Here is a 22344-nt window from a genome sequence, read left to right on the forward strand (position 1 = left end):
TATCCCGAGTGTCTCACACACGCAGCTGAGTTTTGTCCCCCCCCCCCCCCCCCCCCCCGCACCCCCTCCCCACACACACACTCTTCATTCTCACTGAGACACTATCTTTAATCTCTGCGTGGCATCTCTGTTCTCTATGTGCACAGCTGCCTACATGGATTTTACTACAGAGCCAACACAAGGGTGGACCCAGAATGTTCTGGAATGGCCCACTTGTCTGTTCTGTTGTCTTTTAAAGTAGAATGCTGCCCAAATCCATTATTCACATGTATCCCACTGTCAAAACAAACGATGGATTGGCTTATGTTCATTTTTAGTTAGTTCCCTTATAGAGTCTGAAATGTAAAAGAAAAAACAACCGCACAAATGCAAAAAAAAAAAAAGAATGCCCTAGGTCTTCTCTTACGCACCTAACAATTTATGTGCAAATTGGCCTTTCTTGTCACTGTTTGAAATATGACTTTAGAAAATACCTGTGAGAGCATCCAGGGATATTTTGTTTTAGGGATTTTCACAAAGTCACTCTCCCATCATGCATTGTAAGCGGAACAGATCCTGGCTCCAATCTTAGACTCATCATAGATTTTAGTTAAGCTCATCCGGCTTTAAATTGTGTGTATGATTTGTGATCAATATTTGCCCACACAGTACCAGGCAAATAGGAACCATGTGTGAATACTTGTATTGTGCAGTGCTCTCCTTTAATCAATTCCATTCTCTGAGTGCATTCACCCCTTGGCTCCTGCTGAAGCTAACCACGCTTTATTCCCCCATGTCTGCAAAACAGTTGTTTACCAAATTAACACATCACAATGTGCCAAACATGCAGCTTAAATGTTTGTCGTACATATACTGTTTATTTAAATATGCATATTGATGATTGGTGATTGTTCTGGGGAAACATACTGTTAATGCTAAGTTTGTCTTGTTCTTGGGCACAGGTCTGCGCAGGACAGAAGCAGGGTCTACTGTTAGGAGACAGCCAGCCCCTCCTGCCGGCTCAGGTCAGCTTTATCAAACACACACCACGCACGGACACACATGCACATACATGCACGCACACGCACACACAGACACTGCAAAGGGATAGACATGGGGGGAAACTGACAGGGAATGCGGGTCAAGGGCACTCGATAGACAACAAGAGGTGCAGATTGGATCTGGGTAGCAGGAAGTGGGAACTTCGTTCCAGGAGAAGCTGACTGCTGTAAGTCTGACCCTCATGTCCACACCCGTAAGCTCCTGTGATCTTCACCCCCAGGGTCACCACTAATCCACTCCATCATGCATCACGGCATTCCTTCCAAAATAAATCACTGCCATTAACTACCGTATACTGCAGTCTGCTGTCAAACACACACCCCTCCCTCACTGATGTTTTTATTTTCCAAGATGAAAAGAACAAATACATTCTGAGTTAAGGCCTGGTAAATATATCCAGCATGTATCCTTTTTGTTTTTTTGATATCATGCTGTGGAGATAATGCCTTCAACCTTAAAGTAAAAAGAAAGAACAGCTGGGCTCCATTTGCAGATCGAGCCGTAGGATTGAAGCTCTCCCTTCCTCCTCATCCCCAACCCTCATTCCTACTTTCCTCTGCTCTATGCGCCTGTCTCCATTGCTACAAGCAGCTTTCAACCGGGTTCAGCCGGCCCCACCTGAGAGGACTCTGCACATTGGCCAGTCCAGCCCCAGTAAGTGTCTCCTAAAACTGCATCTCTAAGCCGTATACTTCAAAACGTCCATTATTCACTAGATTCTAGAGAGGCAATGAACGCAACACATCCGAAATAGGGAAACAGGGAAATTACCAGGGCAATAAAACCCAAGGTGAAATGTTTTATAACGCCGCTCCAATGTTAACACTTTGTGGTTCAAACGTACATCCACTCCAGTATAAATAACAGGGTAAAAAAAAAAGCAGACATTATTCATTATTCTTGACTTCTATCTCGCCAAGCATAACGTGATGAAAAATGGTATGGTAGGTATTGTCTCAAAGAAGAGACGAGGCAAATTCATTTCAAGTCATCTTGGGACATATCTCCATCAGATATGAGACGGCGGTGAACTCCTGCTCTTATGCTTTCTCTTTTGATAAGACCACGATGAGAAAGGCACTCTGTCAGTACTGTAATAATATCCTGTGACAGATTCCATCTGGTCCGACCTCTTCCACTCCCTTGTAAACGCTTGCAGAGGGAGTGAGATGAAAGCTGCGGCACCACGGTGCTCCCACAGAGTGACACTTGACCCAATCCACAATGCCGCTGGGGCTCGCAGGATCTGGGTCCACTCTCCCGCTTGTCTAGAATAGATACGTTCTCGGAGTCGTTCGAGTCCAGCCCAGACTAACCTTGGAGGAATGTGTTTTTGTTTTGCTTCTGTGGAATGCAAAAACCGTCAATCCCTCAAATTGGATGGTATCAGTCACCACTGTATGGTGGATGGCACTATGATCTTTCTGAACTGATGAGTTGATTGAATATGCAAGCTCACTTTGTAACTTTACGCTATTATTTGCATTGACTGAAGATGACTTTGGAGATGACAGGCTGTGAGTTTGTGGGCTAGTCTTGTAATCTAAAATCATTTACAGCAGCATTGTATAGTGTACACATCGGTGTAACCAGTGCATGTGCAAACAGAGTGATTTTTTTGTCTCCGAATTTTCCACTGGGCCTAAATCGGGTGCATATCTTTTGTCCGACGTCCTAACAGTCCACACGCGGAAGCCAAGGGTGAGTCTTAACCGGCCACATATGCCGGAGTCACGGGTGAGTCTTAACCGGCCGCACATGTCGGACTATTGGTACGTCGGACTAACGTATGCCCCCCCGCCTAAATCACTGACACATCTATGATGAGAGATGCTAATCCAATAACCATAAACGACATGCCTGCGCTCCATTCCTTTCAATTCAGTTCAATTCAATCATGCAATTGCTTTATCATTGCATGTGCAACAAAATTACAATTTGTAACTAAATCCAAGTTATACAAGCTCAACAACGGTACAAAAGAGCAGACCGAGTACAGCGCCAACTCACATCAAGTGTAGAGGGTTTAAGTGGTAAGTTTAATCAGAAGAACTGTCTGCTGTACACTACAGCATTGAGGCCTTGAAACAGCAGCAGATTACCCTAATCTCTACGTCCTGTATATACTGTCCCTGGTTTGACACCAGTATTAGAACAATACTCCCACGCTCTGTTGAGCTGCTAGCTGGGCTCTCCCAGCCTTTCCCCGCGTCAACACAGACAACGCTCGCTAGCTGGATGGGAACTCTGCAGAACATACGCTTTGGTGTTTTTGTAAGCTTTTGATAAGCTGCTAAATCAGACGCTGTGTACAGTTATGGTTTAGTTTTGGCTGCTGGTGTTATGCCACATTTCTGTTACTGTACATGATGATGATGATGATAGACCAACTGCTTGCTCTGTGAGCGTTCCTAGCCTACTGTAGTTCTCCAGCTGTCAAAGGCTTGCCTCCTTTGCGTCAGAATGCAGGTTGAAGGGACGCAAATCACAGAGGAAAATAGCTTGGTTCTTTAATATTTCACAACATCAATCCATCAATCCTCAGTCACTGTCTGTCCCTAGACTGACTGACTGAGAATGGTCATCTTGTGTATACTCTACTAATTACACAAGTATGGTAGTCCTAGTAATGACAGTGGCTGAAGCTTGTCTATGAACGCGGCTTTCTAATCTTGCCCCTGCACAGCTTTTCCTAGAAGGGATTGGCCGCCCCCCGCCTTTGCTCGTCCCGACTGGTTCCCCGCTGCTAGACGACCAGCAGGTATTATGAGCATAAATCATCCTCCCTATACATCTCTATGAGCAAAATAATAAATATTCCACCATCAATTCCTTGAATTTAGGATCTGTGAATGATTGATCACATGCATTGAATGTGAGTAATGGCAGAATCTACAGTTACAGTATATGTGCCAAGCTTCAAGAATCAACCTGTATATCGTTGCTGTCGGGAGGAAACCTCATAACTCATTTTTTTTAGGTTTTTGATTTCTTTTGGCATAAATCAGTGCTATTGAACACCCTTTACGTCTGTGTGTTGTTTCGAAAATGGAAAGTAGTAAAAAGTGCTTTGGACAAAACTCCATTGGACCCTCAGAATATCTGCTAAAGCAACTAACTCCACCACCTCTCCACCTCTCATGGATGACAATATATACAGTTACAACACCAACTTTGATGAGGCTGTATTGCTTTGTTTTAAAAATATATGGTTTTCTTAATTTCCTGAAATATGTATATATTTCATTTCCTGGAAAAATGAATATTTTGGAGTTATGAGGTTTCCTCCCGACAGCAGAGATATATGCAGTCATTTTGTGGGACATAAAATCCCACATCGGGGGTTCAGCATGATGTAACACTTGCTGAAGCACACCAACTGGCCTTTTATGAAATGTGATCCTTGTAGTTGCTGATACCTCCACCTTCTCCTACTGTACATTCAGATGTTAGTTTTGCAGCCCCAGACTCAGGATACACGTGGAGCGAGGTGGACGCACCTGAGATCGCAGGTAAGCCGACACCCCCACTGGCATTGGCAGACAAGCGCACAACATGACATGCTTTGTGTGTAGTGTAGCGCCCCCTCCCACAGGAGCTGGCGACTACACCCCGGCCTGGTATCCATTTATATCCGTTTGCAGTGCATGTTCAAAACACAGCATAGCATGCCCGTGTGACTGATATAGTCTGGTATCTGCTGGCCATGTGTGTGTGTTGAGTTTGGTACTGCTCCATGTACCATGCCAGAGTGCTCTGGTCGGGATGTTTTTATACATGCCATATGCCTGGCATATGGGGACCATTCCTGTCATGTATCGCATCGTAAGGGCGGTGTTTATTGTTGGTGCATGATGAGAGTGTTTCTGTTAAGGGCACAAGGCCATTCTCCCTCAATGGTCTGGGATTGGTTAAGAAAGGCTGTGCTTATTTGACCAATCACAGCCATGGAAATGTATGTGTGTCTCCCTCTGATGTCCACTGTGGGAATACTAATGGGTCTTACGACGTCCTCCTCTAGCTCGTGATCTCAGGCCTGATATCTCAGAGTATGAGCGATGGTATTATAACTTTGGAGCGTACCGTAAGTGACTTTCTATTCCATTTACTGGGAACTAACCGGTTCTATGATGTCGCATAAGTGTATATAATATATGTTATTATATTATAACACCTGGTGTTTTGTCACAGTAGCACCACACATGTTTATCCTGACCCACCTCCATCCTTGTCTCATAACTTTATTTCTTTGAACGAACACACACACACACACACACACACACACACACACACACACACACACACACACACACACACACACACACACACTGTATATACCTGTATACTACCATATTCTCTACTATTTTCTATGATTGTTTAAACATACCGGTATTGTATTTTCTCTCCCTTACCATGAAGTTTCAGTTATTTTATTAACTTCATATTGTTTGACGTGAGACACATTTGTCACGAATCACGACTCTATGCAATGAGACCTCCCATATGAAGAGTTACTTCATACTACATAATGGTGCATACCAGTACTGAATTTATCCCAACACATAGACCTCCCATATGAAGAGTTCCTTCATACTGCATAATGGTGCATGCCAGAACTGAATTTATCCCAACACATAGTAAGCCCTACTAAACGTGGCCATGACAATTCAATGCTTTGAAAGTGTGCGAGAATTAGATTTGTCTTTGCCAATGGCGTTCATAGCCGCACAACACGCCTTAAATCACAAACACCAAACAGCCATTTTACGTATGAACCAGAATGAACCAGAGCCTCATGGCAAGCACATACGGCTCTCATTTTAAGATTATATAGACCACGGATCCATCTGTTTGACGGCACACGTCAAGGCATCTAAATCTAGGCAGAATGGAATGGTTTTCTAAACCAGTGCCTAGGCGGTTTCCAACTTTATACCCCACACAGACATACAAACCACACGTCAAAACCAGATGAGAGATTGAGCGAAAAGGGACTGGGGGGGTTCTGCCTTGGTGTGTTTGTGCGTTTGTTTCAGATAATGTGGAGGTCTTACTACGCCAGGGCGTGTGCATGACTGTTTTAAATGTTTACGTTTCAGTACCCCGCTCCACTGACTCAGACAGCAGCCGCAAAGTGCCACTGGACACTACCCATACTAGAGGTGAGTGGCACAGCAGGATATAGTTCAACACTCGCATTCCTATATCCAGGGATTCTTTACAATGGCCATGATGTATTGTACAGCAATGTCAAGGCAATGTTCTGGATTCTTATTGTTTAATACCGATCTGTATGCAGCAAGTCATAACATTTTTCTGGATTCTTATTGTTTAATACCGATCTGTATGCAGCAAGTCATAACATTGGCCCACAGCATACAAGGGAGCCCTTCCTTGGGATTTTACCTTTCCAATTATGGAGATCATGATTACGTCACGAAATGATCATGATTGATTCTTTAAAATGGGGTTTCCTTTGTACAAACTATGGTGATAATTATATTAACCCATTTTGGCCTGACCTCGAAATTTCAAAAAATTCTTCTAAATCCTCCAGTTTTCTGAAATAAATATTTTCACGATTTTTCAAAAATAGCAGACCTACAAGCTTGTATGAGCTTGTGGATCTGCTATTTTTCAATAGCTAAATTATAAAGTAATGTTTAAAACACAAAGGGGTTCCCGCCCAAAATGGGTTAAGCTATTGAAAGAAATATAAATTAGTAGGAACCTCCTTGAATGCAACAGAATATCTATTAGTGCTTATTATTAAGAAGACAGGTGTCTTCCTCTTGGCTACTTAAAGGGTTAGTTCAGATCTTTGGACTTGTAGGAAATACTTGCCATTAATATAGTCTTTGCAATGGTATTTATTGATTGCTTGAGTCCCGTGGTGGGAGTTCTGGTCTGGTTTAGGTGGTGAATGGTCGGGAGGCCACCCATTAAAAAACAAATATATATTTTTAAATATATATATTTTTTTAATCTTTCTTTTTTTTAATGACCAGTGCCCCACCAAATGACTGGAATTACTTGATATTCACCAAAACCAGACCAGAACTCCCACCAATAGATTGCTCCCACCAAGCAATCAATTAATACCTTTGCAATGACTATAATAATGGCAAGTATTTCCTACAGCTTTCTGAACTAACCCTTTAAGTGCTAATTGGACTCTTTGCACTATTTAATAGCATTAATACATATTTTCTTGTATTCTAGGGGCTTCCTTCAATATATTTTTCCATTTCTGTGGTTATAATAATGATATTATAATAATGATATTATTATATTATGGTCTATCTACCTGCTGCTTTGTGGGGGCACTTTGCTAATGGTGAGCTTGTATGATATTATCTACACAGTGGAGCCAGTGGATGCCTGGAATCCAGAAGCAAACCCTTATGATTTAGGTGAGATGGCGTTGCTCTGTCGCACAACTTTGGTTCTGTTTTTCAAACCCGCCTCTTATCCTGTACATCTTCTGGGTTATGATGGTCAGTGTCATCCGAGGAGAAGGCTGCTCAAACCGTCAACCCAAAAAGCCTCTTGGTTTCCAGTTTCCACACTGCTGCTCGGTCTGTAATTTAACTGATTTAGAATGAATGTCAAACGGGACTTACTTGGTGAATGAATCGGTTCCCGTTTGGTATAAAATCTTGCCACAACTGCCGCATCAGTATACACATGGGAAGGGATATTATGTAATGACCCAGTTTCACTTTAAAAAAAGGTGGGCTTTTTTTTACCTTTCTATTGTTTTTTCAATGTTGGATTAAAGTAGGCAATTTTCTTTCACCCCTTTTTTCTCCTCTCAATTTAGTCATAATGCCAATTTCTGTGTTGCCACTGCTATTGTTATTGTACCCTACTGGCTCACCTACCAGTGAGGAGGCCTCACCACTGCTATTGTTATTGTACCCTACTGGCTCACCTACCAGTGAGGAGGCCTCACCACTGCTATTGTTATTGTACCCTACTGGCTCACCTACCAGTGAGGAGGCCTCACCACTGCTATTGTTATTGTACCCTACTGGCTCACCTACCAGTGAGGAGGCCTCACCAGGAGGGCACCTCCTACTCCTCACCCCCCCACTGACATGTGCCACCCCAGCCCGTAGGAGTCACTAGCACAGGGGCAAAGATCATCCTGCCTGCTTGGTTTCCCTCCCCCGAACATGCAGGCCATTTGTGTACATCATATGTACAGTAGAGTAGACACTCAGCCAAACCAGATGCACAGCGGTGGATTCAATGCGTATACTGACTCCGTGGTGGTGGGCATTGGCAAGCACCCCTAACGTTATTCTAATTTGTGTGTGTTCTCAGGCACAAAGACAGACAGATAAAGTTATTTTGAATTAATATGTGACACTGTCATGTTTCTTAGTCATACTGTGTTTTTTAATTTTTTTTTCTTGAAATCTTGATGCCAGATGAAATAAGAGGAATATGACTGTTCAGAAGATATTTTATTTATCTCAGAAGTTCATAGAGTATGTTCACATCTGTCTGTCTATATCAAACAAAGCGTATTCTGTGACGTAATGTGATGGTATTTATTACTTGATGTTGAGAATTTGCACTTCAGAAATATTCATATAATATAATCTTTTAGGGGTTAAACCTACTCAAAGGGCAATTTAGCTGCTAGATGTATTTTGTTACTGTGCATAAGTGTGTGTATTTTAAACTTTCCAGGCTTCGGTGTGAGAGACCAAGACTCTATACCTAGGATACCAGAGCCTGCTGTGTCCCAGGGAGACCCAAGTATGTCCCTCATATTGTCAGTGGTGGAAGAAGTACTCACTTTCTTTATTTAAGTAAAAGTATAAATACCACAATGTAGAAATACTCTGAATTCAAAATGTACTTGAGTAAAAGTACAAAAGTAGCAGTATCAAAATATACTTAAAAGTACCAAAAGTACTAATAGTAAAAATAGACTACAAGATCTACAAGCTCATCACATTATATCGTGACATTGCAAGCTTGTACAGTAGGTCTGCTATTTTCAAATGGCCGAAATATATTTATAGTAATGTAGGCTTTATTAGTAATATAGGCCGAAGTGGTTAATGTGTGTTTTGTAATAATAATCAAAATACAATACAAAGTAATAACTAGTACCTAAAGTTTTCAAATAAATGTAGTGGAGTAAAAGTATGATATTTGCATCCGAGATGTGGTGGAGTAAAAGTATTGGAAATTGGAAATACAAAATATTGTACTTAAATACAGTACTTAGGTAAATGTACCACTGCATATTTCACTTATTTCATTATTCACAGATGTGCACTAGACATTGTCCTTGTGTGTAACCTGTGTTTGTAACCTGGGCTTGTGCAGACTGTAAAGTGGACCTGTGTTTGTAACCTGTGTTGTGCAGACTGTAAAGTGGACCTGGCCTTCCTGATGGATGGGAGCTGGAGCATTGGAAAGCGTCGTTTCAAGATCCAGAAGGACTTCCTGGCTGAGGTGGCACAGGTCATCAATGTGGGCGTGGCCGGACCCATGATGGGAATTATCCAATACGGGTACCCTCGCTGTTCTATGCACTTCCTAACATCCTCACTGATCATTATCCATTTGTAACGTTTTGTAACTTTTGTTATCCATTTGTAACGTCTTGTAACTTTTGTTATCCATTCGTAACATTTTGTCTTTTATTGATACTTCCCTGACCATAGAGAGCGAAGGTCCGTTTCTCTGTGGATTTATCATCTATGAAGGTTAACTAACAGATTGAGCCCCCATGCCCCTCGCAAAAATGCGAGCAAAATTCGTGAGAGCCCCAAATCCATAATAGCCACCATTGACAACCTATATAAGGCAACATTTTCTAGATTTCATTCTGCTTAAAGTAGCATGTGGCATGTCAAACTAGGGAGATTTCATGATTCTGAATCCATTCCAAGCATTAGTTTTGCATGAGAAATACTCCTTGGGTTAAAAACGGCCATAGCCGTCATCACAAATGTGATGAGTTCATCACATTTGGTGTTTTTCGTGTTTTTCGTGCAAAACAAATGCTTGGAATGGATGCAGAATCATGAAAACCCCCTAGTTTGACACGTCGCATGCTATTTAAAGCATAATGAAATTTGGAAATGTTGCCCTATATAGGTTGTCAATGGTGGCATATGGATCTTGGGCTCTCACAAATTTTACTCGCATTTTTGCGAGTAAAGTTTTGTTTTAAAACCTACTGTACAAGGCTTCCACCCAGCAGCAACAATATACAAATACCCCCAAAATGACATTGTTGGTCCTTTTTTTTATTGTAAAGGGATGATCCTGTGACAGAGCTCAGTTTGAAGACGTACTCCAACTCCAGGGACGTGAAAACAGCCATAGATAAGATTACCCAGAAGGGGGGTCTCTCCAATGTGGGTAAGTCTCCTGGATACCAAATAAATGACTACTTGAGTCAAAGGCCTCACTCACACTGTTGCAACATGCATACAGCATTTGTCTTGTGTCTTGTCTGTGTTTAAACATTTTTGTTTGATGCTGGGGAGGGGGGCACAACACAGCCATCAAACAAAAATGTTTTGTCAAACCATGTGACTTCCATTGGAAATGCATTGGGGGCGGCCATTAAAAACGGACAAGACACAAGACAAATGCTGTATGCATGTTGCAACAGTGTGAGTGAGGCCAAAGTATGCACTACAGCAGTGATTCCCAAACCTTTTCTTTATCTCAAGTCAAGGCCCAAAAGAGAAATTAAATGTTTGCCCGGGACACAAACTAGTGAAAATAGCAGATCTGCAAGCTCATTCAGTTTCCCTTCTAGCTTTATAACTGCCCCAACAATACTGCACAGAGAGAAACGCAATAAAGATTGTATTACCGGTAATTGTACAGGCGGTGGCGTAACCGTCTGGGCACCCGACTGGTAATCCAGTCGCAGTGTGCCGCGGGTTCGACTCCCGAGCCCGATACGGCCTTTACTGCATGTCTTCCCCCATCTCTCTCCCGTTTCCTGTCAGCCTACTGTCTGTCCCTTCAAAAAACCAATAAAAGGCGTAAGCTGCAAAAAAATATTGTATTAATTCATAACCCAAGCCCCCAGAGCAGCTGGCCAACATTGGAACTGCCAGCGGGTGGTTTTGCCCCAGAAAAAGAGCGTGTAGCTGGGGTTTAACACGGAGCGCTCGTTCAGGAATCGAGAAAATGCAGTAGTAGAGCTTTCTTCTGGGTCCTTCAAACGCCACTAAGCAACTTCCATTGAAATGAATAGTGGGGGTAGGGCTGTCCGCCCTCTAGATATATAACTCTATGTCATGATAACCATGTCTTCTCTTTTCATTTTGAAGGGTTGTCTACTCGGTTTTTCAAGGCAAAAAGAAGTGTGCTTCTGCAGTTAATATAAATAACCTGTTGGGAATGACATCTACGGTTCTGTCCATCTCAAATGAGTTGAAACGAGTCTCTAGTGGTGACAGGGAAAATTCTCAGTATGGTCAAACTTCAATAAATTCTAATGCTGACTTCAAGGCTATGTTTAAAATAAAGAGTAGCCTAATGACAACCAGGAGTCAAAAGCACAATATTTGTCTTTGAAATGTAGTGGAGTAAGAATCCTAAGAAACAGCTCACATTTACTTAAGTACAATACTCAAAGTAAATCTACTTAATTACTGTGCACTACTGGACTGGTATGGCCATCACGAACATAACTGTGAAAGTGAAAGGGGCACAGTTATCGCTTGGCGAATCAAATTGTCACATGCAAGGATAGAATTAAATCTAAATTTGCCCCTAGACACCGTTTGCTAAATTACAGCTCTGCTTTTGCAAGCAATGTTTTCTTCCTGGTCTAACCAAAAGCATTCTGGTTTTACCAGCTCAAGGGGGTCAGCTTACAACAAGCAAGCTCTATTTTTCAGCTTTGGCTGGTGCGTCAGCACACGTTCATTGCCACATGTGTTCGTGGGATTGGCTCAAATGTGCAGCCTCATACAAGAAGTGCTGTTTGTGTAAGTTAAGGAGCAACAATGTCAACCTCACAGTCATTAAATACTGATCTCCTCCTGTTCCCACAGATATAGCATCGACCACCCGCTACGCTTTGACTGGCTTAATGACATATTGTAACTGTTTTCTGAAAGACTAAACTGTACAAACCATATGCTTTGCAGAGACGCAAATGTTTTTGTATACGTTTTAAGTAGAACGTGATATTTGTATGTCGAAGACATGAATGCATGTATTCTTAGAATGTTGCTCTAGTAATGTGGCTACGTTTCCGCCCCACAGAGCCCTGATTATCTGAGCCTCAGGCATACATAACATATCAACTGGCCTACTGTCTACGGTCTACACACGTTCCTCAGACCTCCGAAATGTGAAAATAATTATCTTGACTTTGATATTCTATGCGCTGGCCCGGAATTGCACATCACGATACTATACGAAGTGATCACAAGACTTCACATTATTCAACCGAACATACTACAATCCTTATTTATATTCATTCATTCATTCATTTATAGAGAGAGAGCGAGAGAGAGAGGGTCAGGATCGAAATTTGAACCTTCGATCCTCGTAGAAGTATGCTCAGGGACTACAGATGGAAATGAGCTTCTGGCTAACTCTGGCCCATTTACATGGATGTGAAAACTTGACTGACGTGTTGATTAATGAGCATTGTCTCTGACAAATGTCTAGAAAGCCTGTGCATGCATATCATGAGTGAATAGTGATATTTCAGACTATTGAAAACATAAATTGACCCCACTAAATACAATAAAGTACTTGATAACAACTGCTGACCATTTTACTATCTCAAACAAGCCCCATTTCCTCATCTGAATAAATATGGTTTTACTGTCTGTGACACCAAGATGCTCAGTGGTTGCTTTATAATATCCACCAATGTGCACTGAATGCCTACTGCCCCCTTGTGTCTTGATAGGGAAGGCAATCTCCTACATCAACAAGCACTACTTCAGCGATGTCAATGGCAACCGAGGAGCAGCTCCCAATGTGCTCGTGGTGCTGGTGGATGGCTGGCCCACGGATAAGGTGGAGGAGGCTTCCCGGCTGGCTAGGGAGTCTGGCGTCAACATCTTTTTTGTCACTATTGAGGGTCCCGATGACAATGAGAAACACAATGTGGTCGAGCCCAACTTCGTTGACAAGGTATTATTTACTGATGTGTGTATTTTACACATTGTCCTACGTGTATGTCTGTGTCTTTCTGATAATAACATGGTGGTTTAAGTGCTTTATGTGCATATTACCAGACCAGCGGTCTGGTAATAATATTTGTAAAATATGCACTAAATGGTGTAAGTTGTTGTAGGCTCGACGCTGCTGGTGTTTGTCATGTGGTTGGAGTTGAGTTGTGTTGAGCTATGGTGTGGTAGACGGGTACAGGCTTTAGTTCCGACATACGAACAGTCCGACAGTCATTAGGCCGACAACCTACACCAGACTCTAACCTAACCCTGACCGCAAGCACGACGCAACGCATGTCGGGAGCGACGGGTGCTTTCCACATGTCGGACCTTTGGTGTACGTCGGATAAGCGTGCGCATCCCGTGGTAGACAGTGAAGATTTCTTGAAAGAAGGGTTTGTAATCTGGACCCCCCCTGAACTTGGATAGATAAAATAAAATAAACTCTTATATATTATTTTCTTTTATGTAGGCTGTGTGTCGGACGAACGGCTTCTACTCCCTGCCTGTGTCCAGCTGGTTTGGCCTGAGGAAGGCGGTGCAGCCCCTCGTGAAGCGCGTCTGCGACACCGACCGTCTGATGTGCAGCAAGACCTGCCTCAACGCCAACGACATCGCATTCGTCATCGACGGCTCCAGCAGTGTGGGCACGGGCAACTTCCGCACGGTGCTGCAGTTTGTTGCCAACGTCACGCGGGAGTTTGAGATCTCCGACACGGACACGCGGGTGGGCGCCGTGCAGTACACGTACGAGCAGCGGCTGGAGTTCGCCTTCGGGCAGCACAACAACAAGGCCGACCTGCTGAACGCCATCAAGCGCATCAACTACTGGAGCGGCGGCACGAGCACCGGCGCCGCCATCACCTACGCTGCGGATCAGCTGTTCAGCAAGTCCAAACCCAACAAGCGCAAGATCATGATCGTCATCACGGACGGACGCTCTTACGACGACGTCAGAGCACCCGCACTGGCTGTCCATCGCCAAGGTAAGAATCTGAACTGGAGAAATTGTTTATTTTATGGAAGCTGCTGATTCAAGCTATTCAAGCTAGTATACTTGTACAATACATGATGAACAGAACCCAGTATGGAACACCCAGAAGTGTTCCATACTGTACTGTGTATTGGTTTGAACAGCCGCCTTGCTACCTCAGCTTTGCAAACTGCTCATCGTGACTCATGACTCGTGTTTCTCATCTCCTGTGACCTTCTAGGTGTTATTGCCTATTCCATTGGTATTGCGTGGGCAGCCCAGGACGAGCTGGAGTACATCGCCACTGACCCCGACAAAGAGCACTCCTTCTTTGTAGACGAGTTCGACAGCCTCTACAAATTTGTACCCAAGATCATCCACAACATCTGCCAGGAGTTCAACTCCCAGCCCAGAAACTGAGAAAGAAGACACTTCACCCCAAGGTCATGGGGTGCAGGGACACAGAGAGAGAGGGAGGGAAGGAGGATAGGGTGGGGATATGGAAGTGACCATCTTGATCCCGCAGTGTCACCGCATCTATTGGGCACAGATTCTTAACAGAACATTGATAGCATATCTGTTGCCCAGACAGTGGTGCTTTATTGGTTTACAGTACCAAAACATTAACAGGGAGGTTATTAGAAATTTGATGACTGTGGGTTTGGATAAAACAAATCAAAAAACGGTAACGAGGCACTGGGTCACAGTTATAAAGTTCAGGCTCCTGGGTAAAGGTCCTGCATAGCCGACCATGGCTCACAAGCACACTGATATTTCAAGGGATACTTTGAAGCTGTGGCGCCTATTGGAATTCATCTTTGTTATCGTCTTGTCATTGAACATATTCACAAGGTGGACATTTCGCCCTTACAGCTTACATCATGCTTGGGGAGGCTATTCTACGAGTGGGTTGCACATGAAACTTCATCTTATTTAAGAGATCAACAAAAGGGGGATACAAACGTTGCGGGCATCAGCCTTCCTCAGTTGTCTCAAACAGTCTTCTAACCCGTGTTTGTTTAACTCTAAAATAAAAGACGGTTTAATTTGCGACCCACTCATATGTTTAATTGGCTACGTATAAGGAGTCTGCACCATGTTAAAGAGCATAAGGTCTCGTTTATCCAGTGTAACAGTGCCATAGAAACGGGGTGTATTTCCGTTATTTATTATGCAATATGACGGACCAAAGTAAAACTACCTTATTGGGACATGGTGCTTGCAAAAAGATTGTGCATGCCTAGCACTTGCTCTTATGGCTTAACATACTGCATAAACTGAAAATGGTGCTTTTAATACAGTTCTCTTTAAAGAGGACATACTTAGAATTGGTACATTTTGATCATCCTAATCGGAGATTTCATAGTAGTAGGGACATTGTTCAAGTTCCTCTCAAAAAGACAATGGTGCTAATATCTGCTTGATGGCTTAAATTATCGTGTTTGTTCACATACAACCAACTGTACACTAACAAATGGATGTGAAAAGGCCATGTTGTTGTTGGCTTCTAAAGCCACAACATATGGAACCGTACTTGGGACAGTTGTGTTCAAGAAGTCAGGACATATATGGAACAGTACTTGGGACAGATGTGTTCAAGAAGTCAGGATAGGGGAGCAATGGAGCATTGCAGGTTGTCCAGAACTGTACCTACTGTACCCCGTATGCAGTGAAGACAAATCATACATTTCTCAGGAATGTAAGCAGTCCCTCATCACTTTCTAATAGCGTGGTTGCTTTTTACATTGTAGACATTTCTTGGTCTTGTTGAAAGAGTATTTATATTCTCCCTGTTAAGTCCTGTTTGTACATAATGCATATTAAAAAAGCATTTTGCCTATAATGTTCAAATACATATTTGATCAGTATTTTATTGCAATTTTTAATAAAAATGAAAATGAAAATCAGATGAGCATAATTTCTATAGTAAACTGTAAAGTAAAATGTCTATGTGGTTGCTACTTTTTACTTAGCCTGGAAAACCAGCCAAATAGTATACTGGTAGTATACTACTAGTGTACTGCTGTATGGGGCTGAGACCATGGACTATATAGCCCATGGTCTTGGAGTGATTTTCGTTCCTCAAAAATGATGAAAAAAGGCATGCTATAGTTTGTGCTATTGCCATAGAGAATGCATTGGGCGTTTAAGTTAAATAACTCAAACTATAAAACATTTCAAAGTAAAAAGTTCCAGCATGTGTCTCCATAGTAAGCTGAATAATAAAAAGTGTGAATGGAGTTTCTAGGTCAAAGTGATTTTTGACGTGCCAATGTCTGCCATTGAGCCCCATTGTAAATTTGAAAGCACTATATTTCTAAAACTATGAAACATTTCAAAGATTCCTTTTCAGGCAAACATGTCCACCGTAAGATGAACCTAAGTAGGCTAGAATGGGGTTGCCAGGTGTAAGCATGTAGGACTAGTAGCATGCCAAAGTTGGTGCTATTGCCATAGAGCCAAATAGTATAGTACTATCTGCCATTGAGCCCCATTGTAAATTTGAAAGCACTATATTTCTAAAACTATGAAAAAAATCGTTTTTAGAATTTTTGAAAAAAATTAACCTCGTTTTTCATCATTTTTGAACATGGGCTATAGACCATACCGTACGGCATACTATAGCACGCCGTTTTTCATCATTTTTGAGGATTTGAAAAAAAATTCAAAATTTCAAAAAACATGGGTTTATAGCCAATCGTTTTTTTTTTAATTTAGATTTTTTTTTAAACCTCGTTTTTCATCATTTTTAAACATGGCCTATAGCCCCTACCGTACAGCATACTATAACACGCCGTTTTTCATCATTTTTGAGGATTTAAAAAAAAAATCAAAATTTCAAAAAACATGGGTTATAGCCCATCGTTTTTTTGAAATTTTGAATTTTTTTGAAACCTCGTTTTTCATCATTTTTAAACATGGGCTATAGCCCCTACCGTACGGCATACTATTACACGCCGTTTTTCATCATTTTTGAGGATAAAAAAAAAAATCAAAATTTCAAAAAACATGGGTTATAGTACATCGTTTTTTTTTAATTTTTAAATTTTTTAAACCTCGTTTTTCATCATTTTTAAACATGCGCTATAGCCCCTACCGTACGGCATACTATAACACGCCGTTTTTCATCATTTTTGAGGATTTGAAAAAAATTCAAAATTTCAAAAAACATGGGTTATAGCCCATCGTTTTTTTGAAATTTTGAAAAAACTTGAAACCTCGTTTTTCATCATTTTTAAACATGGGCTATTGCCCCTACTGTACGGCATACTATAACACGCCGTTTTTCATCATTTTTGAGGATTTAAAAAAAAAATCAAAATTTCAAAAAACATGGGTTATAGCCCATCGTTTTTTGAATTTTTGGAAAAAATTAGTAACCTCATTTTTCATCATTTTTGAACATGGGCTATAGCCCCTAACGTACGGCATACTATTGCACGCCGTTTTTCATCATTTTTGAGGATTTAAAAAAAATTCTAATTTTCAAAAAACATGGGTTATAGCCCATCGTTTTTTTGAAATTTTGAAGTTTTTTGAAACCTCGTTTTTCATCATTTTTAAACATGGGCTATAGCCCCTACCGTACAGCATACTATAACACGCCGTTTTTCATCATTTTTGAGGATTTGAAAAAAATTCAACATTTCAAAAAACATGGGTTATAGCCCATCGTTTTTTTTAAATTTTGATTTTTTTTTAAACCTCGTTTTTCATCATTTTTAAACATGGGCTATAGCCCCTACCGTACAGCATACAATAACACGCCGTTTTTCATCATTTTTGAGGATTTAAAAAAAAATCAAAATTTCTAAAAACATGGGTTATAGCCCATCGTTTTTTTGAAAATTTGAAAAAATTTTAAACCTCGTTTTTCATCATTTTTAAACATGCGCTATAGCCCCTACCGTACAGCATACTATAACACGCCGTTTTTCATCATTTTTGAGGATTTGAAAAAAAATCAACATTTCAAAAAACATGGGTTATAGCCCATCGTTTTTTGAAATTTTGATTTTTTTTTAAACCTCGTTTTTCATCATTTTTAAACATGGGCTATAGCCCCTACCGTACGGCATACTATAACACGCCGTTTTTCATCATTTTTGAGGATTTGAAAAAAATTCAAAATTAAAAAAAACATGGGTTATAGCCCATCGTTTTTTTGAAATTTTGAATTTTTTTTAAACCTCGTTTTTCATCATTTTTAAACATGGGCTATAGCCCCTACCGTACGGCATACTATAACACGCCGTTTTTCATCATTTTTGAGGATTTTTTTTTTTTTAAACCTCGTTTTTCATCATTTTTAAACATGCGCTATAGCCCCTACCGTACGGCATACTATAACACGCCGTTTTTCATCATTTTTGAGGATTTGAAAAAAATTCAAAATTTCAAAAAACATGGGTTATAGCCCATCGTTTTTTGTTTATTTTGAAAAAAAAATTAAACCTCGTTTTTCATCATTTTTAAACATGGGCTATTGCCCCTACTGTACGGCATACTATAACACGCCGTTTTTCATCATTTTTGAGGATTTAAAAAAAAAATCAAAATAAAAAAAAACATGGGTTATAGCTCATCGTTTTTTGAATTTTTGGAAAAAATTAGTAACCTCATTTTTCATCATTTTTGAACATGGGCTATAGCCCCTAACGTACGGCATACTATTGCACGCAGTTTTTCATCCTTTTTGAGGATTTAAAAAAAATTCAAATTTTCAAAAAACATGGGTTATAGCCCATCGTTTTTTTGAAATTTAGATTTTTTTTTAAACCTCGTTTTTCATCATTTTTAAACATGGGCTATAGCCCCTACCGTACAGCATACTATAACACGCCGTTTTTCATCATTTTTGAGGATTTGAAAAAAAATCAACATTTCAAAAAACATGGGTTATAGCCCATCGTTTTTTTGAAATTTAGATTTTTTTTTAAACCTCGTTTTTCATCATTTTTAAACATGGGCTATAGCCCCTACCGTACAGCATACAATAACACGCCGTTTTTCATCATTTTTGAGGATTTTAAAAAAATTCAAAATTTAAAAAAACATGGGTTATAGTACATCGTTTTTTTTTATTTTGAATTTTTTTTAAACCTCGTTTTTCATCATTTTTAAACATGCGCTATAGCCCCTATCGTACGGCATACTATAACACGCCGTTTTTCATCATTTTTGAGGATTTGAAAAAAATTCAAAATTTCAAAAAACATGGGTTATAGCCCATCGTTTTTTTGAAATTTTGAAAAAAATTTAAACCTTGTTTTTCATCATTTTTAAACATGGGCTATTGCCCCTACTGTACGGCATACTATAACACGCCGTTTTTCATCATTTTTGAGGATTAAAAAAAAAAATCAAAATTTCAAAAAACATGGGTTATAGCTCATCGTTTTTTGAATTTTTGGAAAAAATTAGTAACCTCATTTTTCATCATTTTTGAACATGGGCTATAGCCCCTAACGTACGGCATACTATTGCACGCCGTTTTTCATCCTTTTTGAGGATTTAAAAAAAATTCAAATTTTCAAAAAACATGGGTTATAGCCCATCGTTTTTTTGAAATTTTGAAGTTTTTTGAAACCTCGTTTTTCATCATTTTTAAACATGGGCTATAGCCCCTACCGTACAGCATACTATAACACGCCGTTTTTCATCATTTTTGAGGATTTGAAAAAAATTCAACATTTCAAAAAACATGGGTTATAGCCCATCGTTTTTTTGAAATTTAGATTTTTTTTAAACCTCGTTTTTCATCATTTTTAAACATGCGCTATAGCCCCTATCGTACGGCATACTATAACACGCCGTTTTTCATCATTTTTGAGGATTTGAAAAAAATTCAAAATTTCAAAAAACATGGGTTATAGCCCATCGTTTTTTTGAAATTTTGAATTTTTTTTAAACCTCGTTTTTCATCATTTTTAAACATGCGCTATAGCCCCTATCGTACGGCATACTATAACACGCCGTTTTTCATCATTTTTGAGGATTTGAAAAAAATTCAAAATTTCAAAAAACATGGGTTATAGCCCATCGTTTTTTTGAAATTTTGAAAAAAATTTAAACCTTGTTTTTCATCATTTTTAAACATGGGCTATTGCCCCTACTGTACGGCATACTATAACACGCCGTTTTTCATCATTTTTGAGGATTTAAAAAAAAAATCTAAATTTCAAAAAACATGGGTTATAGCTCATCGTTTTTTGAATTTTTGGAAAAAATTTGTAACCTCATTTTTCATCATTTTTGAACATGGGCTATAGCCCCTAACGTACGGCATACTATTGCACGCAGTTTTTCATCCTTTTTGAGGATTTAAAAAAAATTCTAATTTTCAAAAAACATGGGTTATAGCCCATCGTTTTTTTGAAATTTAGATTTTTTTTTAAACCTCGTTTTTCATCATTTTTAAACATGGGCTATAGCCCCTACCGTACAGCATACTATAACACGCCGTTTTTCATCATTTTTGAGGATTTGAAAAAAAATCAACATTTCAAAAAACATGGGTTATAGCCCATCGTTTTTTTGAAATTTAGATTTTTTTTTAAACCTCGTTTTTCATCATTTTTAAACATGGGCTATAGCCCCTACCGTACAGCATACAATAACACGCCGTTTTTCATCATTTTTGAGGATTTTAAAAAAATTCAAAATTTAAAAAAACATGGGTTATAGTACATCGGTTTTTTTTTATTTTGAATTTTTTTTAAACCTCGTTTTTCATCATTTTTAAACATGCGCTATAGCCCCTATCGTACGGCATACTATAACACGCCGTTTTTCATCATTTTTGAGGATTTGAAAAAAATTCAAAATTTCAAAAAACATGGGTTATAGCCCATCGTTTTTTTGAAATTTTGAAAAAAATTTAAACCTTGTTTTTCATCATTTTTAAACATGGGCTATTGCCCCTACTGTACGGCATACTATAACACGCCGTTTTTCATCATTTTTGAGGATTAAAAAAAAAAATCAAAATTTCAAAAAACATGGGTTATAGCTCATCGTTTTTTGAATTTTTGGAAAAAATTTGTAACCTCATTTTTCATCATTTTTGAACATGATAGCCCCTAACGTACGGCATACTATTGCACGCAGTTTTTCATCCTTTTTGAGGATTTAAAAAAAATTCAAATTTTCAAAAAACATGGGTTATAGCCCATCGTTTTTTTGAAATTTAGATTTTTTTTTAAACCTCGTTTTTCATCATTTTTAAACATGGGCTATAGCCCCTACCGTACAGCATACTATAACACGCCGTTTTTCATCATTTTTGAGGATTTGAAAAAAAATCAACATTTCAAAAAACATGGGTTATAGCCCATCGTTTTTTTGAAATTTAGATTTTTTTTTAAACCTCGTTTTTCATCATTTTTAAACATGGGCTATAGCCCCTACCGTACAGCATACAATAACACGCCGTTTTTCATCATTTTTGAGGATTTTAAAAAAATTCAAAATTTAAAAAAACATGGGTTATAGTACATCGGTTTTTTTTTATTTTGAATTTTTTTTAAACCTCGTTTTTCATCATTTTTAAACATGCGCTATAGCCCCTATCGTACGGCATACTATAACACGCCGTTTTTCATCATTTTTGAGGATTTGAAAAAAATTCAAAATTTCAAAAAACATGGGTTATAGCCCATCGTTTTTTTGAAATTTTGAAAAAAATTTAAACCTTGTTTTTCATCATTTTTAAACATGGGCTATTGCCCCTACTGTACGGCATACTATAACACGCCGTTTTTCATCATTTTTGAGGATTAAAAAAAAAAATCAAAATTTCAAAAAACATGGGTTATAGCTCATCGTTTTTTGAATTTTTGGAAAAAATTAGTAACCTCATTTTTCATCATTTTTGAACATGGGCTATAGCCCCTAACGTACGGCATACTATTGCACGCCGTTTTTCATCCTTTTTGAGGATTTAAAAAAAATTCAAATTTTCAAAAAACATGGGTTATAGCCCATCGTTTTTTTGAAATTTTGAAGTTTTTTGAAACCTCGTTTTTCATCATTTTTAAACATGGGCTATAGCCCCTACCGTACAGCATACTATAACACGCCGTTTTTCATCATTTTTGAGGATTTGAAAAAAATTCAACATTTCAAAAAACATGGGTTATA

At 39.4% G+C, this 22344-nt stretch overlaps 1 protein-coding gene across 9 annotated transcripts in view; it reads left to right on the forward strand.

Annotated features, from left to right (window-relative positions):
- The window catches only part of vit (vitrin), a 29777-nt gene extending 13668 nt beyond the window's left edge, over nucleotides 1-16109 (forward strand). For 4 of the 9 annotated variants that reach the window (XM_083774409.1, XM_083774410.1, XM_083774408.1 and 1 more), the window contains 13 exons: nucleotides 942-1004; nucleotides 1633-1695; nucleotides 3728-3802; nucleotides 4488-4553; nucleotides 5063-5125; nucleotides 6141-6203; nucleotides 7407-7454; nucleotides 8743-8811; nucleotides 9431-9578; nucleotides 10331-10434; nucleotides 12965-13191; nucleotides 13702-14215; nucleotides 14444-16109. In XM_083774409.1, coding sequence (XP_083630535.1) covers nucleotides 942-1004; nucleotides 1633-1695; nucleotides 3728-3802; nucleotides 4488-4553; nucleotides 5063-5125; nucleotides 6141-6203; nucleotides 7407-7454; nucleotides 8743-8811; nucleotides 9431-9578; nucleotides 10331-10434; nucleotides 12965-13191; nucleotides 13702-14215; nucleotides 14444-14622 — 1682 coding nt within the window. In that variant the 3' untranslated portion in view covers nucleotides 14623-16109. The remainder of the gene's footprint in view (nucleotides 1-941; nucleotides 1005-1632; nucleotides 1696-3727; nucleotides 3803-4487; nucleotides 4554-5062; nucleotides 5126-6140; nucleotides 6204-7406; nucleotides 7455-8742; nucleotides 8812-9430; nucleotides 9579-10330; nucleotides 10435-12964; nucleotides 13192-13701; nucleotides 14216-14443) is intronic. The other 5 variants (XM_083774411.1, XM_083774413.1, XM_083774412.1 and 2 more) reach the window with 5 other exon arrangements.
- The last annotated feature ends 6235 nt before the right edge of the window (nucleotides 16110-22344 follow it).

This window comes from Protomyctophum parallelum (assembly GCF_964188405.1).
Source record: "Protomyctophum parallelum genome assembly, chromosome: 10".
Taxonomy (NCBI): domain Eukaryota; kingdom Metazoa; phylum Chordata; class Actinopteri; order Myctophiformes; family Myctophidae; genus Protomyctophum; species Protomyctophum parallelum.